Source organism: Schistocerca piceifrons, chromosome 8 (genome assembly GCF_021461385.2).
Source record: "Schistocerca piceifrons isolate TAMUIC-IGC-003096 chromosome 8, iqSchPice1.1, whole genome shotgun sequence".
NCBI lineage: Eukaryota > Metazoa > Arthropoda > Insecta > Orthoptera > Acrididae > Schistocerca > Schistocerca piceifrons.
The window spans coordinates 17,115,094-17,140,158 of record NC_060145.1 but is presented as its reverse complement, the minus strand read 5'-3'; the positions used below and the strand labels follow the sequence as shown (position 1 = coordinate 17,140,158).

Genomic DNA, 25,065 nt, shown 5'->3' with positions numbered 1-25,065 from the left:
ACTACATGCTGCCTAAGGGTTTTCTGGTGTTACATCTGGCTAGTTCTAAATACTCTGCCACATAAAACTGTAGATAACACATGGCGCTTCAGCAACACGATACGGTTCGATCGTCAGCTGTCTTGATACGAGAGAAAGACACGTCAGAGTCAATGCATATTCGTTTCGCTCCCCCTCCCTTTTTCTCTACCATCATTTGGTCCTGACTTACCATGGACGAAAGTGCTCACTGGATCTAATTATGAGACTTCTAATCTACCAAGTCAAGCGCAGTTTTTGCAGAACGCTGATAGAGCGTCCCAATTATATCAGTTAATAGAAGTTCTAATGAACTCTTGTATCTGGATTAGGCTGACAACGTAAGTTTTGGAATACGTTTCCTGTAGCTGGAGCGCCCTATAGCTAGCAGGCATTTGTCTCAAATCGTGTTAAACCGTTGTCACATTCTCTTAACTTTTTTTTATTGCCACCAGTTTCCATTCTTCCTAACGATCATCAGACTTAGTCAGTATTTGAATTACAGATTTATGTGGACACATATATGACGTTCCATTCCGCTCTTCATGAAGTTCAAAATTCGAACGGAACTCCAACACATATGGGTGATTCCATGTGAAAAAGTCAGAGACTTTTCTGATTTTTGTTTTTAATTAAATTTACGTCCAAATTTTCTGAATCTACAAAAGTTCAATTTGCGTGTCGTGAGAAAATTACCGGAGTTACAAAATCATTTGAGGAAATACAGTTAAACCAAGTCAGCACTTCAGTAGATGAGGATGGAGGACAAAATGTTTGCTTTTTACGTTGGCAGTTATCTAAATTTACGTTGCAGCCACAGTTGTTTCAGTTCTTGAGTTTTAAGAGCAGAACGTTATCCTTCAGACAAATTTCAGTTTTTAAAGAAAAGTATGCAGTAATTTACAAAAACAGCTACGCTTTTAGTGCCCCATCCATGACGAAAAACAGGAAGAAGCAATTATAAAAATTCTATTGATTTTAGATTAGGAGTGAGAAAACTCAATAAATACACGCAGTGACACATAAAGTAGTGTTTAATACGTAAATACCAACGTACGAATGTTGAAAGTAATTGTGTCCCATCTGTGTCAGTTTTTTATGGTTGTTACTGAAATCTAAACCATTTAACACTCCTTGTCATTTTCAAGCTATGCTGGTTGGTACAGCAAGTGCCTTAATCGTTTATACTAATAGTGACTTTTTATTTATTCAGGAAAAAGGAAAAACAATGTCAGCAAAGCATAAGACACGATTTCGAGAAAAGCTGCAGAAAGATGCCAGCAAATACAGCACCCATAAAGTAAAAGAACGCAAACAGGGTAGAAAAAGTTAGGAAAACACGAAGATAAAGGCATCCACATCTGAAAAAAAATTTATTTACTCATTGTAAGAAGGAAACTGAAAGAAAAAGGAAGTACTGGCATAAACTAAAATCTGTACTCACTGTAGATGAGTTGGAGACTCGTGCTTCCCAGATAGGATCATACAAATGTCTTTAGTCCCTTGGCAAAGCTGTTTCACGGGTAGAGAAGGTGCTTCCTTACAGCCCATCAGAGAAATCGAGTCACAAAATAAGCTTGTACGGGAAAGAAAGCCTGTCTAAAAAGGTTGCAAGCAGATTTCTTAAGAGACAAGAAAATTTCAAATAGTTTTCTGTTGATGACAACCGCAGCTGAAGTAGCCCATGTTCCTGAAATAAACCGCCGTCGCCGCTTCCTGGTGTGAAGGAAATGTGCTTTTAACATGTCAGTTTCTCAACTGGTCAGTTTGAACTATTAAGTCCTGCTTGTTGAAGGTAATAGTATTTTACTTTGAGAAGGTAGAGTCCCCATCCTTCCGTATCAGGTCTTCATGTTTTACTGATGTATGTACACGTGAAGGTGTGATATGAAGTCATAAACCGGTCTTGTTCCGCGCGAGCTAACATCCCAAAGATGTTCGGTCTCACATGCGGTTCCTCTTCGTCGAAATGTCTTGGCTCAAACTCGTCTAGGGGTTGAACCGAACGTGTCGCATTACACGCCCTAAATTAGACACTTGTGACCCTTTGGTTAAATTGTCTGGCTGATGGCAAGTTTGCGAAATACAAAGTTAACATAACATATAATAAGAGTAATAGTAATATCGGGAACTAAATTAACGACCCATAAATGATGAGGCCACACAGTTGCTACTTGATTAGAATAATGTTTATTCAGAAAGCGAACTAATAACGAAAGTGGTCATATTTAGAGTTACTGTTACACTCGAGCGCATATCCATTTGACACAGTTCGATCATTCACAATCTCATCGCGAAATACAAGTCTAATATTCCACCTCGTTATCTTCGCGCTCAGAGACTAAACCCGCGGTACCACACAACGCGAAATTTTCTAAGTCGTTTCATCTCTCAGCAACCTAAACACCGACAGTCCGCTTCCGCGTCACCGCCAGCACTGTCTCTTTTTGGCATCTCCAGCCGAACCGTCCCCTTTGGTGTCTCGACCAGAACTGCCCCTCTCTGCCCGTGTCCGGCCGTGTTTTCCGCGCGCGTCGAACATCGTCACTCAACTGACTAGGGCAGTTCCCTTACCTGAAGCCGTCCATCTGATTGGCTACAGCTTATTCTACATTACTTTTCATTTTCAAAGCTTGACCACTTTCACGTTCTAAATAAAGTAACAATGATATCCATTAGATAATAAACGTTAAATTCTTTTACATAAAACCAATATAATATCCTTCTAAACTTTGAATGTCACGGCCAGTAGCTTTGCACCAATGTGCTTCCTGATAAATAAATAAAGAACTAAAGTAACTGTTATGCACTAAACATTACAACAAGTATTCTATTACCTAATGATTGAATAAGGTGTCATGCTGTCATCGTTCAATGTGTTTTGTGTGGAGGAAACGATGATCTGATGCTTAACTTAAATACTGATACTTTAAAATTACTATATCTTTTAAACAAATAAAGTTACAGAGTTGATATTCACTACGTTTGTCATTTTAATGAAGCGCTTCTATATGAAATGTCGATCGTTAAGATCGACCAAAGCGTTCAGATTTTAGCATTCAGGTCTTTGTTAGTTTCACTTCAACAGTAAATCCTAAACTATTATAGATACGATAAATATTTAAGTTTTATTGGGATCACCATGAAAACTTATGGAGGATGGGAGATTGAAATTACTGTGGCTTGATCCCCTGCATTACTACAGAATTAAATAGTTTTCATAAATGTTTCCCTTTATGGCCGATCTTAGGTCTACCATATTTAACACTGCTACGTCTCCTTGGCCACCAAATCCTTTTGTTGAGTTTCCCTATGATGTAGGTTCACGTCTGTCTCACTCGCATATTACAGCGCTTAGGCCTCAATAGACAATAGACGCCTGTGAGTTTTCCTGTCTCGTGGTGAATCTGCGCCCTTTGTGGCATATGGTCCTGTATGACAGAGTTCGTTTCGCAATTCCTGTAGGCTGACTCTTTGGTCCAAATATTTAAATGAGATCGCAATGCTCGTTAACTCAGATCCTGTGAACGTCCATATACAGCTGAAAGCGGTTTATTTGAGAAACAAGAAAATCTCATCTTGCCAACTTACAGGTGATAATTTGTTCAAAATTTAAAAAAAATTGACAGATGATAAAATCAGCAGGCAGTTACCTTGTGTGAAGGCTGTCAAGTCTATTGTAGACCCAGCAACTGGCAAAATAGCTGGTAGAAACGTTACGTTTTTCTGTAAGCAAGAATATTCAGATACTGAAATCAAGTTGTTCGGCTTACACCCTGTGTACATTCCCTGACCTACATAGTTTCTCAGTTAAGTGATGAACAATCTTATTCTGAAGACCGGTAGACACAATAACGTCGAAGAAGTTGCAGGGCCAGAATCAGCTGTCAAAAAGATCACGCCAAGAACATTTATTACTATTTTACTGAACAGAAGAAAATTTGTGCGGCGGGATGTGGCGCAAACATTACATTTATACTTTGGTGCTCTATACAGACGAATTACATTATTACTACTGGCAGAACATATCATTTTTAAGAGAAAACGGATGACGAAAGGACTCCTGTAATGTCGCAGCTGCCGTGGTGAACCTGATGTCGTGGGGTTACAGTTCCAGGGTAGGCACAGTTTGGAAAACGCGGCACTAACTTATTTACAGAGCACATTCGCCTTTACAATGTTCAGCTCCGTGGCACACTCGAAATAGTTTTATTTCACTGATTGATACAATACAGTTATATCAAAGAACACTCCTAGAAATGTACAAACCTGATGTGCGCACGTATTGTTTCATCAACGGCCAACCTATTTGCATTCGTTGCACACGTGTAAACTATCTGAGATGATCCACGCACAAAGCAGAGGTCACAGGTCCCTCATTATTAATGCGTCTCTGCGCATGAAAACCAACACATCAGCAATACCACAAGTCAACAATAAAAGTTTTCTCGTCTCAGTCCTACCGCTCAACTGTTCGGTCTCCACAGTCGAAGACAGGCTCTCTGACAACAAAGATACATACGGATACCTTCAAACATTTATATTCTTGTAATGTCTGAATGTATTGACATTTACTGCCAAAAATAATTAATAAACAAAAATATTTATGTTTGTACCCAGAGATGTACCTATACACGTTTAATGTAATCTTTCATAACTTTGTTCTTAAAATCTTATTTAGTTCTTCCCTTTAATTCTTTTGCTGTGCTATCGGTCGTTATCTAATACTAATCTCACTTCTTCCCCCTCCCCTTGTCTCAAGTCCGTAGCTCGTGGTCTAGTGGCTATGGCTAGCGTTGCTGCCTCTGGATCACAGGGTACCGGGTTCGATTTCTGGCCGGGTTGGGGATTTTCTCTGACCCGGGACTGGGTGTTAGTGTTGCCCTCAAAGAAAATAGTAACACGGCGATTTCCTTTTCGACGAGATAATTACGCATTATTTCAGGCTTGGTGTAATTCATTTTCAGTCTTTCTTTCAAACTTACTGTTAACTACTTCCACTAACGACGCTTACCAATACTAGGGCAAACAATACAATTTCATCATCAACACAACTGTAGTTGAAATCGAGAGTATGCCCAGGATCTGAACTGATGGGGAGAGGGGCAATACAGGAAGAGAAGTGAAGGGAACGAAACACAATTTCTTATGAAATAAAACTCAGCAGTGTCCTTATTAATCACCAAACACATTCCGGGAAGAACTTTATAGTTGGTTCCTACTACATACTACGTTCTTAACGGAGAGAGTACAGTTTGTCTGAGATTTGTATATCTTGTTTTGCTGTCAGGTAGGTAACGTTGTGACACATGTACGCACTTCCTATACCGATGTTTCAGTGGTTTTTGACATCGACTGGTTAAAAATAGGAGCAACATAACGAATTGAAAACACAACGGTACTGCAAGTATTATAAATATTCAACATGTCCTCCCAAGCTACAGGATCGATTTCAACGAAACTTGGTACACCATCCGTTGTTATCTGGAAAGAAATACTGAGCAGGTAAAACGCAGCAAGTCTCATTGGGATGTGTTGGGCGTGATAACAGGGTGATGTACAGAGAAGGGGAGCAGCAGGAAGTGGACAGAGAGAGCGGGGTAGAGGATGAGGAGATGGGCAGAGAGGGGGGCAAGAGGGAGATGGACTAATAGAAGAGTGGAATAAATAAATACTTGGGCGATGAAGGGTTACTCAGCTAACAAGTAAATAATTTTGAGATTACGTGATAAATATTTGTAAGTTTACTCGCTTCTAATCAGTGTCCATTAAATACTCTCAATTTCTTAAAACTGATGCTGGATTTACACTTGTGTGAGCTTTTTTGGAGTGAGTTTGAGTTCGCTTTTTCTAAGGGGTCTAGAAGGGCATTGGCGCTTACCTGCTCCTCGCTAGTCACGCTCTTGGTTTAGGCACCTTTTTTTTAAATCGTATTTCTTCTTTGTTTTCTCAGTTCAGTAATTTGAATTTCACGATCTTCTTCCCTGGACCAGCTTCCAATTCTGATTTTTCCATTATCCTGACTAACAGTTTTAAACATATCTGTTTCTCATTATATAAACGTAAGCTGCATTAATACCTTATTTATCAAGGGATGATAACGTACCTGTATCAGATATGCTTCAATTCTTTAGGAGATGATAATGTTGACTGAAATCAGCAGCAAAAAAAGGGGCAGTTCATCACGAGTTCGTTAGAGATGGGCTGCGAACTCGGACTGGACAAGAAGGGGAAGCGACACAGCCGTAAAGGTCTCAGGGGAATCTTCGATATGTACCTCAGAACACCGCATCACGGCTGCGCTTTATGGGCCAGGATGTGGCAGAACGACACGAGTGCGTGACACAGCAGCATGGGTCCGCTTAGTGTGTTGGCAGTAGTCCACTTGGGTAGAGGTTTTTGAGTTCAGCAGAGGTTTCATATATAGATGCGTGGGTAATTTAGGAGAAACCTTGGGTATCGAAGTCGCGTGTGCACTGAGCCCGATATACAGCGGTATTCTAAGCGCTGGACCCATTTTCAAAAATTCATATGTATTCAAGTACAAGCCCAAAATGAACAAGTTTATACCTATGAAACGAGGAAGTTGCAGTTTTCGGCGAGAGGGCGGTGATGGTTTCAGAAGCGGCCGGTAGAGTTCGCAGGGCAATAGGGTCGCCATTGCGTTTCACTGGCAGTTGTGAGATGGCGACTGTGGAGCACAAGGTTTTCTGCGTTCTTGAGTTCCCGAAAAGTGAGTCGCAAATTGCACTGCGGCGGGTATTTCGTACCAAATTCAGTATTCAACCACCAACTCGCAAAAGCATTACCCATTGGTTTAAGCAATTTAAAAAGACTGGGAGTGTGGGCAAAGGAAAAAGCACAGGCCGATTGCGCGTGTCAGAGGATAATGTCCCACGGATTCGAGAAAGTTTCGTGCGCAGTCCCAGTAAGTCTACCAATAGAGCCAGTCGAGAACTTGGAAGACCCCAACCAACTGTATGGATAGTTCTGAGACGGCGTTTGCTGTGCAATCCCTACCGATCACAACGTGTGCAGGCTCTCAACCGCAATGACAAAGAGAAGCATCTCGCATTTTGCGGTTATGTGCTAGCAAAGATGGAGGATGACGCATTTCTACAGCGAGTCGCTTTTTCCAAAGCTGTTTCACAGAGGAAGACCGCACTGCAGTTCCTTCTCTAAATCCTCGCACGAAGGAAAAAATGGATGACATCGAAATAAGTGTCCAAGGATTAGAAAACATCTGAAATCACTCAACAGAGGAAAGTCCACTGAACCTGGCGGGATACCAATTCGATTCTACACAGAGTACGCGAAAGAACTTGCCCCCCTTCTAACAGCAGTGTACCGCAAGTCTCTAGAGGAACAGAAGGTTGCAAATGATTGGAAAAGAGCACAGGTAGTTCCAGTTTTCAAGAAGGGTCGTCGAGCAGATGCGCAAAACTATAGGACTATATCTCTGACATCGATCTGTTGTAAAATTTTAGAACATGTTTTTTTGCTCGCGTATCATGTCATTTCTGGAAACGAAGAATCTACTCTGTAGGAATCAACATGGATTCCGGAAACAGCGATCGTGTGAGACCCAACTCGCTTTATTTGTTCATGAGACCCAGAAAATATTAGATACAGGCTCCCAGGTAGATGCTATTTTCCTTGACTTCCGGAAGGCGTTCGATACAGTTCCGCGCTGTCGCCTCATAAACAAAGTAAGAAAATTAGAGAGATTCGAGCGCTCACACAGGCTTTCTGCGACAGTGCCACGTAAAGTTCCCTCCGCCACACACCGTTGGGTGGCTTGCGGAGTATAAATGTAGAATGTGGATGTGTAATTGTTAGTGCTGAAGGGACGTTCCACCTTAGTAGAAAAGTCAACAGACACAAAGTTCGTAGATGGGGTTTTGGAAACCCACATTCACCATTACACCACAAAAGAGACTCACCGAAGTTGAACGTGTTCTGTGCCGTATCCCGTATAAAGGTTTATGGACCATTTTTCTTTGCGGAAAGATTTGTAACAGGATTCCCGTACCTGGACATGTTGGGAGGATGGCTGTTCCCTCAAGTTATGGAAGATTCCCAGGACTTCACTTTCCAAGAGGATGGAGCTTCGCCCCCTTTGGCATCGTGTTGTGCGAGGCTTTTTGAATGACTCCCTTCGTCAGTGCTGGTTCGGTCGCAGGGGACTTCTGGCCACCGAGATCTCCTGATCTCTCACCCTGCGACTATTTCTTATGGGGTTATGTGAAGGAAGCTGTTTACGTCCCGCCTCTACCAACCACTCTGAACGGTCTGCGGAACCGGATCACTGCTGCCGTGCATTCAGTAACAGCAGACACGCTTTCGCGTGTGTGGGACGACTTTGGCTACGCGTCGATGTTTGCCGTGCAGCCAGAGGTGGTCACATTGAACATTTATTACATTTTTAAGTGTTAAATAATTATTAAAACCTAATTATTTACAAATTATTAAATTTATTAGACTGATATCAAACATTATGAAAACAACTTGAAACTTCCTCTTTCCATTGGTATAAAGCTTGTTCATTTTGGATTTGTACTTGAATAAATACGAAGTTTTTGATGCGTCCATCATTTAGAATAACAATGCATATCTGTGTAACTGTTGTCAACATAGACGACAAAAGACGAACGCGTACTTCCCTCGTCAGCGATATCCTCACTGTGGACAATGCAACGTATTGTATAGACAAGCAGCAGAATTTCTTGTTTTCCGTAGCCAGGATAAACTCGCGCAGTATCTCTGAGAAATATGGGGAGAGTTTCAGATGAAAGATATTTCTGCGTCCGGCGTAAGTTGTGGAAATGTTTATGTGCTGGAACACATGCAGTTCATCTCTTCCCCCGAACGACGTTCACTCTTAACAGATGACTTTGAGGATTTGATTACACGCTCCGTGTTGACGGACAGATCATCAGAGGAAACGAGCTCTATAGAGCGGCTGACGAAATCGTGATCGATAGCTTCTTTCCGCAAATTGCACTACGACTTTCATCGACGACTTTCACCCACCTGTTACGACTGTCATACCAGGTAAAGTAAAATGCCTTATCAGAGGCACTAAAAGGAACCTTATCCCGAGACTACACATGAAGTATAAAGCACTTCTTCGATTCTTCTTCTATGCCACCAAAGACCCACATGTGTTCGATTTCGCTTTTCAGGAGCCGTCCTTTGCCGTGAGGTGCGACTCGTCAGTTTCTACGGTTTTGCTATGACCATACGTGGGGACACTTTAGTTTGTGTCACAGGCATAGCACACTTCGCGACAGAATCCGTAATAGTCCGACCGTCGTGAGAGACACTTCATTTTCAGAAGCAGTGGCTCCTAATGTATAGCTTCTCATCAAGCAGGAAAAGATAATGACACTCTTTTCAGTGCTCAGTTTTGACGAGTCAAACCGAGTCTTCTTTCTTACTGATGTCCTTTTCTTACATTTTATGCAATACAGCTCGAAGGGGAATTCGACACCACAGATTGTCTTGTAAACATTAGCGCATGTCTGGCCGTGACATTCGACGCAATTTTTTTTTGTTCGGCATTTAGCAAGAAGCTGTACTTCCAACAAAACCCGGAGCACTTTTCCAGTGTACATATTCGACGAGTTAATTTCCGCCAAGAAAAATTTACTTTCGGTAGGTATCAAAACAGATTCAGTCATTAATATTTACGCCATTGTGTGATATTCCCTTGGCAACGCAGAAAACAAGATCCAGATTCGCCCGTCACGGCAGCGAGGTATTCGTTGTATCGCTATTATTGCGTCCCCGACTTCGGTAACCAATGCTTCTTCCAAATTACCGATGCGTGCGTTTGACGTAGAATAGTTGAGCCGTGGGGGTGGGGGTAAGATGGCACAGCAAACACATCTGCGTGCCCTTTAGAGACGCGGCATGACCGGGAGGTTGAACGGTGGACGCAGGTGAATAGAGACAAAGCAGCAATAGCACCGTTTCTAGGCCTTGGAAGGAAGGTTAGGGTTTGACGTCTCGTCCACAAAAGTCATTACAGACTGAGCACCAAGTTCGGAATGATTTCAGGATGGAAAAGGAAACTGGCTGTGCCCTTTCAAAGGAACCATCCCGACATTTGCCTGGAGCAATTTAGGGAAATCACGGAAAACATATAAATCTGGATGGTTGGACGCGAATTTGAACCGTCGTCGTTCCAAATGAGAGTTCAGTGTGCCAATCACTGCGCCATCTCGCTCCCTCGAGACCCCGCAGAAGATCTCACGAGGAAGGAGACCTTGGCCGGTATCACGGTCAAGATAAGCAGCGTCGCTACCCAATGCCAGAAACGTTATCTCGCTCAGAGTGCCCGCTGCCTGGTGCCTCCGCTGAGTCACGCACGCCGCGTACTCGGTTCAAAATGGTTCAAATGTCTCTGAGCACTATGGGACTCAACATCTTAGGTCATAAGTCCCCTAGAACTTAGAACTACTTAAACCTAACTAACCTAAGGACAGCACACAACACCCATGCCCGAGGCAGGATTCGAACCTGCGACCGTAGCAGTCCCGCGGTTCCGGACTGCAACGCCAGAACCGCACGGCCACCGCGGCCGGCGCGTACTCGGCGAGGTTGCTGGGCACACTTCGCTACCAGCCAATCCTGTTCCCCTCGTACTGTGGCACCGCTTGACTCAGCGCTGCTGCGTCTTGTTCTCTGCAACTCGCTACGAAACATCCACGTCAGAAAGATTTTCACTGGTCACGAAGCTCAATTGGACGTTGTTTAGCAGATATTCGAAAATCGCTGTTGGGTAATTTCCAAGAACGCGCGACTGTCGCGGAACAAGACAGGCCCCCACAACCGCACGAGAGGTCGACTGTGAAGAGCGGACAAATTGAATAGCTGGCCGGCGGCCATTAGAGTGGTAAACTGACGCGCGGAGTTCGAATGTTTATACATCGCTTTTGGTTATAAAATCCCTCCCCTTGAGTTAGGTCACAAACATAATGCCTCATTTAAATACCTCACTACAATATACTTTTTAATTTATGAACAAACAGCAAGTAGTCACTGTTTATGAATTTATCTTACGTACTACATGGGATCTGCCGTAGCTAAAAGTTATGTACTGGACCCCTAGCATTTTTCGTAGTTCATTTACGATAGATGTACGCAAAATGCATCAAAATACTCGAAGATTTGCCCACTATATAGACATTTTCTGACTCTACCTTGCTTCAGATTTTATGACGAGAAGTGCGTTACATATAGCATAGTGCTTTGGCAACTCACGACCAAATTATCATGTTTCAACCTAGCCTAGACCATGAAAAAACTACCGATCGGCCAACTTTCTTCAAAATGATGAAAACATATAAAATGGTATTCTGTCGGTCGGAAATCTTGCCTCCTGACAGCGTGTAACCATTTTTGTAACAGCTGTGGTTTTGAGAAAGGAAACCGTCAAATAGATGCACAGACATTATGCTAATACCGTGTTACAAAAACATTTATTAAGCAAGTGCGCTGACATACAAAACAACTTAAAATATCCACATACCTGTGAAATGTAATATTCGTTCCTTTCTCGAATTTATTTGTACAATTAATCGCTGCACAACTCTTCACCATTGTACTTCTTTTGATTGTAACGTACAGACAGTAGAATTACGAGTAACAAATACTGTATGTACGCCCCAACAAATATACAACGTTGAATCAGGGTATTCATAAACAACAATACTACACAACACATCAGACTACAACCACTATAATGGCGTCCAGCAAAAGGTTCAAATTATCCCGCGACTGCAGCGCCATCAGTGAGTCTAGTTATATTTTACAAGGTCTTTGGAACAAGACATCGATTTTGTTTACAGCGATCGGAACTATTAGAACAAAAGACGAAGATGTGGATTTCGGTTACAGCGTTGGCAACAACAAAAACAATGCATGAAAATTGTCCAATGACGACGTTACGTGTTATTCCAATACCTTGCTTGTCATCCATATCTTCGTACTGGGAAATTCCGAGGGCGCATTCTAGCAACATCTCTCAAGAAAACTGGCAAAGTCTCACAGGGATGTTTTATAGCATGTAACCGCAAATTGTGGAAGTAGATGTATAGAAAAATACAGATCATCTCTGTCTCCCCATCGCCCTTCTCTTCAGACGGATGATTTCAGGGATTACCATAATCGCTTTATGTTCTGTGTGTGCACAGACGGATCATCGGAAGACAGAATGGAATAGAAACTCTTGGTGAAATCCCTCTTCATTCAAAGCGTTGTGCGATTTCCATCTATTTGTAATGAGTTTGGTGCCAGGCAAATTAAGTTCTTAACAAAAGGCACTAAAGTTAATTTAGTTCTGGAATACACTTTCACAATGAAACATTTTCTTGAAGCTCCTTCTATGCCTCTGAGTACCCTAATCGGTTCAGTTTCGTTCTTGAGAAGTCGTCCGTTCCCATATTTTCGACTTGTTATGTGCAATTCATCTGATTCTACAAACTTTTTGACATCATCTATTGGACCACTACCATCATTAGTCACAATTACGTAAAACACTTCTCGACAGAAACCGTAATAGTCACAAACAGTACTAATCGACAGTCCAGTTTCCGATACTGTCTTTTCCAGCATGTAATCTTTAATCCGGTAGGAAACCAAGATGACGCTCTGCTTATTGTCAGTTTTAAAATTATCAAACAATGTGTTTTCCCTTATACTCGTTCTTTTCCGGCTTTTGCTACAATACAGCTGTAATGGGAACTCAAGATAGCTACTTTTTCAGCCAAGTATGACGCAGTTGTCCCCATAACAATCCAGGCAATTTCTAATGTTGTGATTCGGCAGCAAATAGGACTTACGACAGAAGTCTAAGCAATTTTCAATGGTACTCAACCTAGGGATCAAATCACGCCGCTTCTGTCGTAAGTCCTATTTGCTGCCGAATCACAACATTAGAAATTGCCTGGATTGTTATGGGGACAACTGCGTCATACTTGGCTGAAAAAGTAGCTATCTTGAGTTCCCATTACAGCTGTATTGTAGCAAAAGGACTCAGGGGCCCCGACTTATAAAAAATATTGGGGGAGCCTATACTGGGGGTTTTGCCCTGGGAAATTTTCTAAATTTTAGATGAAAAATAGTGAGTTTTAAAGCTTTTTTTACGCATTTTAGAGTCATATGATCAACATTAGAACTCCGAAAACTGGACTCTCGATAACTCGACGCTCTGGGAAGCTCGACAAACCTGATACCTTTTTTGGCTTTGAAAAAAGAAAGAAAGCATAAACACACACAGTATTTTCGTAAAAAGCTAATTTAATTTACAGTAATTATCATGCTTGTAGACTATTACAGAGCAGTGAGTATATACACTCCTGGAAATTGAAATAAGAACACCGTGAATTCATTGTCCCAGGAAGGGGAAACTTTATTGACACATTCCTGGGGTCAGATACATCACATGATCACACTGACAGAACCACAGGCACATAGACACAGGCAACAGAGCATGCACAATGTCGGCACTAGTACAGTGTATATCCACCTTTCGCAGCAATGCAGGCTGCTATTCTCCCATGGAGACGATCGTAGAGATGTTGGGTGTAGTCCTGTGGAACGGCTTGCCATGCCATTTCCACCTGGCGCCTCAGTTGGACCAGCGTTCGTGCTGGACGTGCAGACCGCGTGAGACGACGCTTCATCAAGTCCCAAACATGCTCAATGGGGGACAGATCCGGAGATCTTGCTGGCCAGGGTAGTTGACTTACACCTTCTAGAGCACGTTGGGTGACACGGGATACATGCGGACGTGCATTGTCCTGTTGGAACAGCACGTTCCCTTGCCGGTCTAGGAATGGTAGAACGATGGGTTCGATGACGGTTTGGATGTACCGTGCACTATTCAGTGTCCCCTCGACGATCACCAGTGGTGTACGGCCAGTGTAGGAGATCGCTCCCCACACGATGATGCCGGGTGTTGGCCCTGTGTGCCTCGGTCGTATGCAGTCCTGATTGTGGCGCTCACCTGCACGGCGCCAAACACGCATACGACCATCATTGGCACCAAGGCAGAAGCGACTCTCATCGCTGAAGACGACACGTCTCCATTCGTCCCTCCATTCACGCCTGTCGCGACACCACTGGAGGCGGGCTGCACGATGTTGGGGCGTGAGCGGAAGACGGCCTAACGGTGTGCGGGACCGTAGCCCAGCTTCATGGAGACGGTTGTGAATGGTCCTCGCCGATACCCCAGGAGCAACAGTGTCCCTAATTTGCTGGGAAGTGGCGGTGCGGTCCCCTACGGCACTGCGTAGGATCCTACGGTCTTGGCGTGCATCCGTGCGTCGCTGCGGTCCGGTCCCAGGTCGACGGGCACGTGCACCTTCCGCCGACCACTGGCGACAACATCGATGTACTGTGGAGACCTCACGCCCCACGTGTTGAGCAATTCGGCGGTACGTCCACCCGGCCTCCCGCATGCCCACTATACGCCCTCGCTCAAAGTCCGTCAACTGCACATACGGTTCACGTCCACGCTGTCGCGGCATGCTACCAGTGTTAAAGACTGCGATGGAGCTCCGTATGGCACGGCAAACTGGCTGACACTGACGGCGGCGGTGCACAAATGCTGCGCAGCTAGCGCCACTCGACGGCCAACACCGCGGTTCCTGGTGTGTCCGCTGTGCCGTGCATGTGATCATTGCTTGTACAGCCCTCTCGCAGTGTCCGGAGCAAGTATGGTGGGTCTGACACACCGGTGTCAATGTGTTCTTTTTTCCATTTCCAGGAGTGTAGCTCTGAAAAGACTGAAATTATATTTAAATAAATCCTAAACTATCATTAAAAGAATAAAACATAAAATATTGCCGTCGCACAATAGTAGCACTTTCATTAATAAGTGAAATAGATAATTTAAGCTTACTTTGAATAAGGCTCGGGGATCATTAAATAAAAAGAATATCTCAAAGTTAATGCTTTAGTACAGTTGATAATGTTTGTACAGTATGCCTAATACTTTCAGTCAAGAAGTATGTAAATAGCGGGTTTTAATTGGATCTTACACCCTAAAAGTATTTAAGTATTTTCGAATAAGTAATACAGGAACATAGTTCAAAATGGTTCAAATGGCTCTGAGCACTATGGGACTTAAACTGCTGAGGTCATCAGTCCCCTAGAACTTAGAACTACTTAAACCTAACTAACCTAAGGACATCACACACATCCACGCCCAAGGCAGGATTCGAACCTGCGACCGTAGCGGTAGCGCAGTTCCAGACTGTAGTGCCTAGAACCGCTTGGTCACTCCGGCCTGCAGTAATATAGTAATACAGTACTAAACTAGTACTAAGATTTCGAAACTGAAAATTTAACATTATGTATGTATTTAAGTCTCTAGTTTATAAAGATTTTTTAATATTGCCTTAAATGCCATCGTTAGGGCCAGAGTGTATTTAGAAACGTGCAAATGTCGACTGTCTGGCTGGATAATTGAATATGAAGTTGTTGATGACCGGTCGGATATCCAATTCATACAAAACATCTCGGTGGGCATGAAGAAGAGCCAAGTTGTTCAATCGCTTCTGTCCCATTGTTGATCGGAGATATGACTTCAGACGTCTAAGGGCGCTAAATGGCCGATCTGCTGTTGCTGTCGTGATTGAAACTACTTATTACTGTAAGTTAAATTAGCATTTAACAACTTCACATAACATAAACATTGACAGCTACATTCAATTCCTTTTCTGCGAAAACAATTTTATGTTTGGAAAGAATGACGGTTCAAAGAATTGTGTAAGTGACAAGTGATCCTTACAACTGAATCAATCATTGATCTGAGTCACGTTGCCGTCACATGCATGCGCCATTCTTGATTCAGTGAAACGGCCCTAACATGCTGGGCAGAAGCTCCGAACTGAGATACATATTCAACGGTTTTCACTGCATCAATATTCCTTTGCTGGAGTCAGGTCAAAACGAGGCAGGACTTTATTTTTAAAAAATGTAGCCAGAAGACGAAATCTCCGTCTTGCAGGAAACCTTTGAGCCTCATAGCCTTGTTTATTGTCTTCTAATTATTACTATCATCACCAATGACATTTTCCACCCACAAAACTTTCCTTCTGGTATTTGTGTATAGCTGTTACGCTCAGTGATTTGAAATTCCACCGGATTGACTGAGGACAAGTAGGAACACGTTTCTTCACTATATCGTCAAGAACGGCTATGTGTTTAGGAGACTGCGAAAAAAAGGGTACAAATTCCTTCCAAGTTGCTGAAGAAGATCCGCATTTGCTTATTCATGTCACACAACGTTTAACAATTAAATTTAACTAATGTGCGTAACAGTGAATGAAGCAGCATTTTTATACACCTCTTTAATCCTGATTTGAACTCCACTTTTGGGGCCACTCTTAACAGCAGCAGCGTCGTAACACTGAGCTCTCAGTTTCTCAGGTGTTACACTTACGTTCATTTTCTCTAGCTTGCTGAGAACAGCCTTAGTTACATCTTCTGCAGTGCGACTTCTTGGTCGTACAAAGGAAATAAATCTACCGTTAAGTTGCCCCAGCAACTCATCGCGGATTATTTCGACCAGTTTGACAAATTTTCACAGTCAGTGGTTTCGTTCACTCCGATAGCAAGGAAATATGTCTTCGACAGTTCATTCCTGATCAGATTTAGGCATATCTAGTAAATTAAATCCAACAGTTCATTTTGAATTGTTTTGGAGAGGCCTAAGGAAACCCGATTTTCTGATTTTTCGATATGCTGCTTCAAGACGCCGTAGAGTTCTGCCATCAGATCAACTAGTCCTCGAAAAATTCCTGGGTTCTTGGAATTTTCTGTTTCGTCATGGCGCCTTAAGGCCAGGTCGAATTTGCCGCACAATTTAATGCAGTCTATCAGTTTACTCAGGATATACCGGTTTTTGAGACATTTTCGTAAAATTTTTTTAAGTTTGTGGTACCACCCTCAGTCCAGGCACTGTCACTACTGTTTGTCAAGAGACACGTGAAACAGAAAAATGCGTATTTCACTTCACAACCACTCAGCTGCACTTTACATTGTTCTGTTAAAATGTCGTGTGTACTCTTGCCAGTATTTACACTGTTTTTGTTCTTGATTGATTTTCGGATCAAGTTATTTCACTTTTATCCCATCGGCATGCCCCAAACTTTTGCCTAATAAATTACACAACTAATTCATACTGCGCTGTGTCTGAACTCGTGATACGCTGCAGTTACTCGTAAGATAGTATAGCTCACTTCACTCACACTCAATACCTCCAAAGAAAAGAAACACAATCACAAAAATAACGCACGTTTACTGCGAACACAGTTAGCAAGCAAGGAAACTAAAGTAACGGATCATATTTCGCGCGCTTTGTTCTACTAACTGTTCGTCAAACTGTCGCTGTAATCTGTTCATCGCAAGAATAAACGTGATGAAAACACTGCACTATGTATTCTTCCGCATTTGTTGGAAACCTATTCGATTTCCGTTTCACGTTGGACTACACCCCAGCTGTCTCGAGTACTGTCGCGTACGACAATAATGGTACGTTTTGTGCTGTGCGTTACGCACACATCCACTTAGCGATAATACGGAACAGCTTTACCGGCACATTTAACTTGGACAGCACTGGCCGGTCAGCTGGTACAGCTAGTCTGCAGTGACGTGACCAGCTGCAGTTCACTTGTCAAAAGCGACGAGCAGAGGACCAATACAACTTCGAATGTCATTTAATTTGTGAGCTGAATGAAATAATACGGTGCAAATCTCCCATAATACGCTCCTTAGACGACTAGACGAAAACCGCAACACGTTATCGTTTTTAGGCAACGCAGAGGGTAATTTTTCTGCATAAGCTGTGTGTAACGTAAGAGAGTATTGAAGGATTTCAACGTATAGTTAAATATTGAAGCCACTGAAGGTATTACTTACAATCAGTTGTCTGATAATCTCTTAGCTCCTTCCTTATCGGAATCCGATAAATATATTTCTATTCTGGAAGTGTCACCTGCTACGTTGATAAAGAGCCTATCAACAACAGAATCCAAGAAGCCAACCAGGCGCTACATTTTTTCTTTTGACGAGCCGTTATACATACCGCCAGCTTTCGGCAGTGACGTGTGAAAAAGCTGCTTGCGTTAAGTTCCAGTACGACTGGCAGCTTAGTCTTTGTTACTTCTCGGGCCAAATCCCGCAGCTTGGGTCCAGATCAGTTCTGTTGGGTTCGTATTATAATGGTACAGTAAAAAAATGTAAAAATGCAGCATTTGTACGATGTGCTCGATGCTGTGAAAATGATTGTTTTTCATGTTTGTACGATACTTATCTACCTCTGTGGTAAAACGATAGACATAGTCCAAATAAAGAGGATTTGGTTTTTCATTTTTGCCTTAAAAATTAAATTGTTATGTTTTCTTCAACAACTTCTATAAAGTCTTGCATAAAACAACGATAATTAAGAATTTGTATTTGAAATGGAAACAGGAATTTCGCGTCCATTGTGTAATTAGAAACAAGAAGACGTCCATTATTCATAAAAAATGATGATGAGTTTTATAATTACGAGATGTGGGTATTTCACATTGAGCGAGAAGAAAAAACAACGATGATGCCATGAAGATTTTAATCAACGCACTTTTAACCTCAACTGGTTCACATTCCATTTCGCTAACGACTGCGGTACACATTCAAGGAGGGTTTGTGTAAAAACTGCATTATATATGTCACGGGGAAAACTTCAAAGCCTATTATCTCCGTAAAATTATGAAAAAGATTAAGAGCAGCCTATTTCTCGGCACTTTTTAACCGTGTTCCACGCGCGTGTTTGACTACGGAACAGAAAGCAGGTTCAGCCATTTTCATGCTGCACATTAACAGCGCGACAATCGGAGAACAACGCTGCAGAAGCTGTGACTGTACACGATTTTTGAAATAAAAACTACGTAGCTAAATCGAGATTAAGAAAAACGTTGATGACTGAATATGTTAAAGTTTCATTTAACGTAACTTAGTAATAAGATATCTCATACATAAGTAGGACGTATTTCCAAGAGCGTAACAACACCACAGTACGTGTGCTGCGGCTTCTGACCAATCATTGTCTTACGATGAACGGATACTTACGTTACAGCATCCTAATGCACTCTGGTGGGAGATTTCCAAACTTGTATTAACAGTGGCTAGAATAGCCAATGGAAGAAGAAAAACAAGTATCTAAAACGATTTCAAAACAAAATAGTGAACGTCGATTAACGCCTCAAAGCATAATATACAAGACAGGGATTCGATAGCAAAGTTTTAGCATTCTCACTTGGTATAAGCCTCTTGACTGTTGTGACTAAGTGCTCAAATGGTTCAAATGGCTCTGAGCACTATGGTACTTAGCATTTGAGGTCATCAGTCCCCCTATAACTCAGAACTACTTAAACCTAACTAACCTAAGGACATCACACACATCAATGCCCGACGCAGGATTCGAACCTGCGACCGTAGCGGTCACGTGGTTCCAAACTGAAGCGCCTAGAACCGCTCGGCCACAACGGCCGGCGACCAAGTGCTGTCAGAACTGAAATACTAAGTGATTTTAGGTCTTTATGTAGATTGTTCTTATTGCTGGTATTGATACTATGTATTGAGTTATTGGTTGGAAATAGAGATATTTCATTAAGGAATAATATACTGAGAAGCACTAGTTTGAATTCAAAGTTCCTTGAACGGGTTTCTACTTGATGTTCTTGAATTTACACCTTAAGTGAATCTTATTACACGCTAAAAACTTTTGCTCGATATGACGAGTTACCCCACAATATGATCCCGTATGGCATACTAGAGAGAAAGGAAGCAGAGTATGCAAGCTTTTTTTTATATATATATTTCGTACGTCTGACATCATTCTCATCGCTAGTACAGATTTGTTCACGAGCTTCAGCAATTCTGTGTTATGCCCTTCCAAACTGAATTTATTATCGAGTTGTAATTCCAGAAATTTAACATTGTCAAGCTCTTCAATCTGCATGTCTTCACGTTAAACCAATGCTGGAAGGAAATCTCTTACAGATTCTGAATTGCATATAGTGGGTATTTTCAGAATTTAATTTCACCTTTAGACCATTTATTGATGTCAGTGAAAATTTCATTATCAGCCATTTCTAAATTTGTACTGGACTTGCTACTTACTGCGAATTTTCAGTCTGTTGGGAACAGAAGTAACCCTTTCTGCTCCTCTCAATGATACCAAATACTGCTTTTGCAAAGTAACCTTGTTGATGTCACGGATATGTATTGACGTTTTCTTCCGTCTCGAAGATATTATTTAGCCTCAGCGGCTGTTCTGTGTTAGTTCGGTTAAAATGATCAATAAATAAACTAAATTAAAGTCGAAATTAGAGCAAGTGGCTTTACTTTTGAAATGTTTGAAATATCAAAAAAAGAAAATGAAAATACTTTAGGAAGAGAGGCGTCTTTGTCACTCATTGATATGCAGTACTTCTAACGAAAATACAACATGAGAACAGATGTATTCTGTAAGGGAGGAAACAGTGTCACTCGAAGCTTCCTGGGAAATGACTTCAAAATGTCGTGTCTTCCATGAAAACTCGATAACAGTCGACTAATAAAGAACTCCGGAGACGTCGTTTTTACTTAACGTATTTCACTGCTTTTGTATTTTAACTTAAGTTACGTCATGTGACACCATGTCGTTTCACGGCAACTGTGCATTTAGCATTTATCGCAAACATGTCACTTTCGATACGATTTGTTAGAAGTAAATTTCTGTTAATGTCCCATCGCCGGTAAAAGCTTTCAGGAGATTGTGATGAGACGCAGTGTCAGAAGTTGAGTGACTACACTGCACTATAGTGGGTAAAGACATGTAGTTATCAACTCGAAAGGAGCAGGTTTGGGTCCTGCTATTTACAAATATTTTTAGACACCAACGCATTTGTAAAACATTCTGGTACTTTCTTATTAATTTAATTGAAGTAAGTTGTTTAATATTTGGTGTTATACACATCTCTGCCTGTCTGTGTTGAGTTTGTTCGACTTTTTGACCATACCAGGGAAAGGGGCTGAACAAATTCTAAGAACAATAGTCTGAACCCCATCTACATTAACTTGGAAAATCGCGAAGGTAACGCGAAAATGAGTTAAAAATGTGCTAATGTAAGTAGGTTCATATATTCACCAACATATATGGATGTGACACTGGAGTTGTGTGACAAGTTCCGTTTTTTTTACATGCACTATTTTTGGATTGCACGTGCTAATACTGCATTGCATTTCTAAGGTGTGGAGGCCACGTAATATTCTGTAAACATAACTAGAAGACATTTATAGTATAGATTTTGTTTCACGAATGAATCAACATAACTAGAAGACATTTATAGTATAGATTTTGTTCCACGAATGAATCAACGGACACAGTATAATTAATTGGAATGCAACAGAAGGCTTTATTATTTATCTACGATGAACTACACATTTGTCCTTCTGGACTGACATCAAAATGAAAGGTGTGTAATTACTTTGGCAGGAAAAGAAATGAGGCAATTTCTTGCATAGTATACACTCGAGTCTGATCGGAAAACAAAGATGTGACTTATTCACTGGTCTATAACCTACAAGTCATTTCCATTTCTGCATTAAGAATGTAAAATGTTAGTTGTGACACGTTGACGCAAGGGGAGTCCACCACGGAACCTTTACTGTAAAACTGAAAACAGCAACCATTCTCATCAGTTCCATTCACAGCACAGAGCAGACACAACATTACTTTCACGTCACAGTGGGACTAAGTAGAATTATTGTCCCTAGCTGCTGGTATCATATCAACACTATCACAGTGCTGTATTGTTAAAGGGGATGCCTCACCGCTTCACTACTGAGCTCAGAATAACCTACAAATAACCCCCCCCCCCCCCTCCTGCCGCTCATCACCACTCACACCTTACTTCTGTAAAAGTCTATGCCACCACGAAAGTCTACGGCAGTTGGAAAATGTGCTGGACAAGTGCATCTCATTCTGATGTCACTTTCCAGTAACATTTGAGTGGTACAGGCTTCTCCCATTCCGAATAAAATAAAATAGAATAGAATATTTAACCTTTGAACATGTTTACATGTAATTTGTGTCATCATATGTTTTATAACTTACGGTGATTGTACAACAAAATAGAGCAGAGTCAGTTCTCTAATTTTATTGTTTTTAATTAATCCTTCTACCTGATTCCCTATAAATTCGGGGGTTTTAAATTTTTCAGTTAAACGTAGACCAAAATTTTAAATCTCAGTAGGCTAACTGATGTTACTTTCCACAATGAACGTTGTATTCAGTATTTTGAGGTTCAGGTCCCTACTTACTGATGAGTTGAGAGTAACAGTCAACCAACAATAAACAAAATTTGCATTTTTAAAACTTTTTTGTAGTGGTCATGAAGACAGAAGTACACATTATTGATGTTGCCAAGAGTGTTCTAAAACCTGTTTTCAAATTCTGGACCCTACTTATACCTCAGTACCTCTGTGAAAAGTATGTTGTTCATATTATTCAACAACAGTTAATGAGATTTGTTTCTTTCAACATTTTACTGTAGGCATAAAGTACCCCACTTCCCCGCCCCCCCCCCCCCTCGGTAATGTGCATTGTGGAAAATGCCTTGATACTGCTAGGATTAATTATGATTGACAGCTGTCCCAAATAAATTCGCTGACTGAATACCTTAGCATCAGCTGTATTAATTACAGATGTACTACCTACTGGTGTCATGAAAATTTGTGCTTGACCAGGACCGGGACCGGGACCCGAACCCAAATTTCCTGACAACCGCAAGCGGTTGCATTAACCACTTGGTCTACCCTGCATGCCTTCCTGACCGACCCAAACTTGTACACGTCATACTGTCAACATACCTGTATCATAGTCCCTTGCACTCATTACTTAATGGTCATAGCCTCGTTCTCACAGGCACATGAATACGGGGTAAAGCTGTGAGCATTAAATGATGAATTTGGGGGACTACTGTATAGGAACGTGGACAGTGTGGCACATGGAAGTTTGGGTCGGTATGCGAGGCATGCACGGATAGTCAAAGTGGTTAAGGTGACTGCCTGCAATAAGCAGGAAATCCACGATCGAGTCCCGGTCTGGCACAAATTTGTGTGTGTCACCAGTAGGTAGTATATCTAGTACAGCTGATGCCAAGATATTCGTGGTCAGAGAATTTATTTCAGTCAGTTTATTGTTAACACACTCCCTAAACCAATTTTATATCATTATTTTTTCTTTTCTTTCTCTCCTTGCACACTAATTGTACTGGGTACACGTATAAAATTATTATTTCAGATATATGGAGAACGCAAAAAAGTACTCCAGGCTGTTCCACGACCGACCGGAAAAGCCTCTGGATACGGCCATCAACTCCATAGAGTACGTACTGCGCCACGGTGGGGCGCGCCACATGCGGTCTGCGGCTCTGGACCTGACGTGGTACCAGTACCTGCTGCTAGATGTCATCCTCTTCCTGCTGGCGTGCGCAGCAGCAGCTGTAGCGGCAGCAGTCGTGGCAGTGAAGGTCATTGTGAGGCTTATTTCCAGCAAGAGTGGCTCAGCCTCAAAGAAGGGGAAAGGAGCTAAGAAGGATTAGAAGCTGTCAAGTTGAGGTCCCAGGGACCTACAGACTGTAACAAGCTGTAGGATGGATCAAAGTGAAGTCTGCCAGCTGTAGGCAGAGTGATTAGAGAGGAAATGACACACCAATGTTCAATATTTATTTATTTTTCTTGGAACAGAAACTACCTCTTGATATAAGAACGGACACAAAATAAAGTGGTACAAGAATACTTTATGTTCGTCTCAAATATCAGAGAAAACCATGGAGTGACCATATACAGACTGTTCACTAATTAATAATTGTTCAAAAACAATACTTTTTGTATTTTCTACTTACTTACAGAAGTTTTGTATGTAATTACGTTTTTTTACTACATAAGTGAGATTGTTTTAGGTGCTATGTACAATATTCAAAAAGTAGAAACACTAGAATATTGCAATAAAAATATAAACCAACATTTTAAAATAATCTGTTATTTTCTTTTCTCAAATGTTCCATAAATCACAATGTCTTTATGCAACTAGCCATACATTGTTTTATCTGTCGAAAGCTCTTATAATAAACTTATCTCTACAGCTGAGATGAAGCTAGAGGGCTGGTTCTCAGAGTAGAAGTGGTGATTCAAATCTTGGTAATGGGTGAAAACTGCTTAGGCTCTAGGAAGAAAGGTAGTAGTACACAATTCTAGGTGGTAGTGTACAATTCTTGATGTCTAACTACACACTAGTAACCCGTGTAAAATCCAAAACTGGTCACAGTGTCTAACGGAGAGAATGCACGTGACAACAGATGATGATCGCCAAAAGAAAGGGGAAGTTAAAGTTTGTGGCTCCTTTGGTGCTTCTGGAGAAGAGTAGACTATGTGCCGACGTTGGGTCTGACTCTGACTCTGCCACTCCGAAATTTATATGTAACGATGGATTACAAATATTTTAGAGACTCTTGGTTCTTAAAATAGTGTGGAGTTTCTGGATTGATTGTTTGCAATGAATCACAGAAAGCGGAATAATGTTGCTATAAAACACTGTATTACAAAATGAAGATGCAACATGAACATGTGTACACAGATAACTGTTCACAGCAAGCTCCAAATACCAAATACAATCTCCTCACAGGAGCTCAACTGCTGGTGAGGTCCACACAGCGCCTCTCCTCCAGGCTCTTTCTTCTGGCAGAAGAATTGAAGAGGTAGGAAAAAGACTGGAGAGGATTAGGATCGATTAATTGAGAGGAAGGTTACAGTACTAAACGGTGAGGGCATTAGTCCTGCAAATCCGAAGCAGAAGGGAGAGGGTGTGCTAAAAGTGGACGGATCCAGTCAGAGGAGTCAAACTGTAAAAATGAGGAAGTTAAGACACATGCAGGAGGAGGTAAAAAAACGGTAGCCAAAATATAAAAACTGGGAAAACAGAGGGGTAAAAGATTGGTCTTTGCA

At 41.7% G+C, this 25,065-nt stretch overlaps 1 protein-coding gene across 1 annotated transcript in view; it reads left to right on the top strand.

Annotated features, from left to right (window-relative positions):
- The window catches only part of LOC124711681 (UDP-glucosyltransferase 2-like), a 52,717-nt gene extending 28,684 nt beyond the window's left edge, over positions 1 to 24,033 (top strand). The window contains exon 5 of the mRNA XM_047241880.1: positions 23,363 to 24,033. Within this exon, the coding sequence (XP_047097836.1) occupies positions 23,363 to 23,663 (301 nt within the window). The 3' untranslated portion in view covers positions 23,664 to 24,033. The remainder of the gene's footprint in view (positions 1 to 23,362) is intronic.
- Positions 24,034 to 25,065: the final 1,032 nt, after the last annotated feature.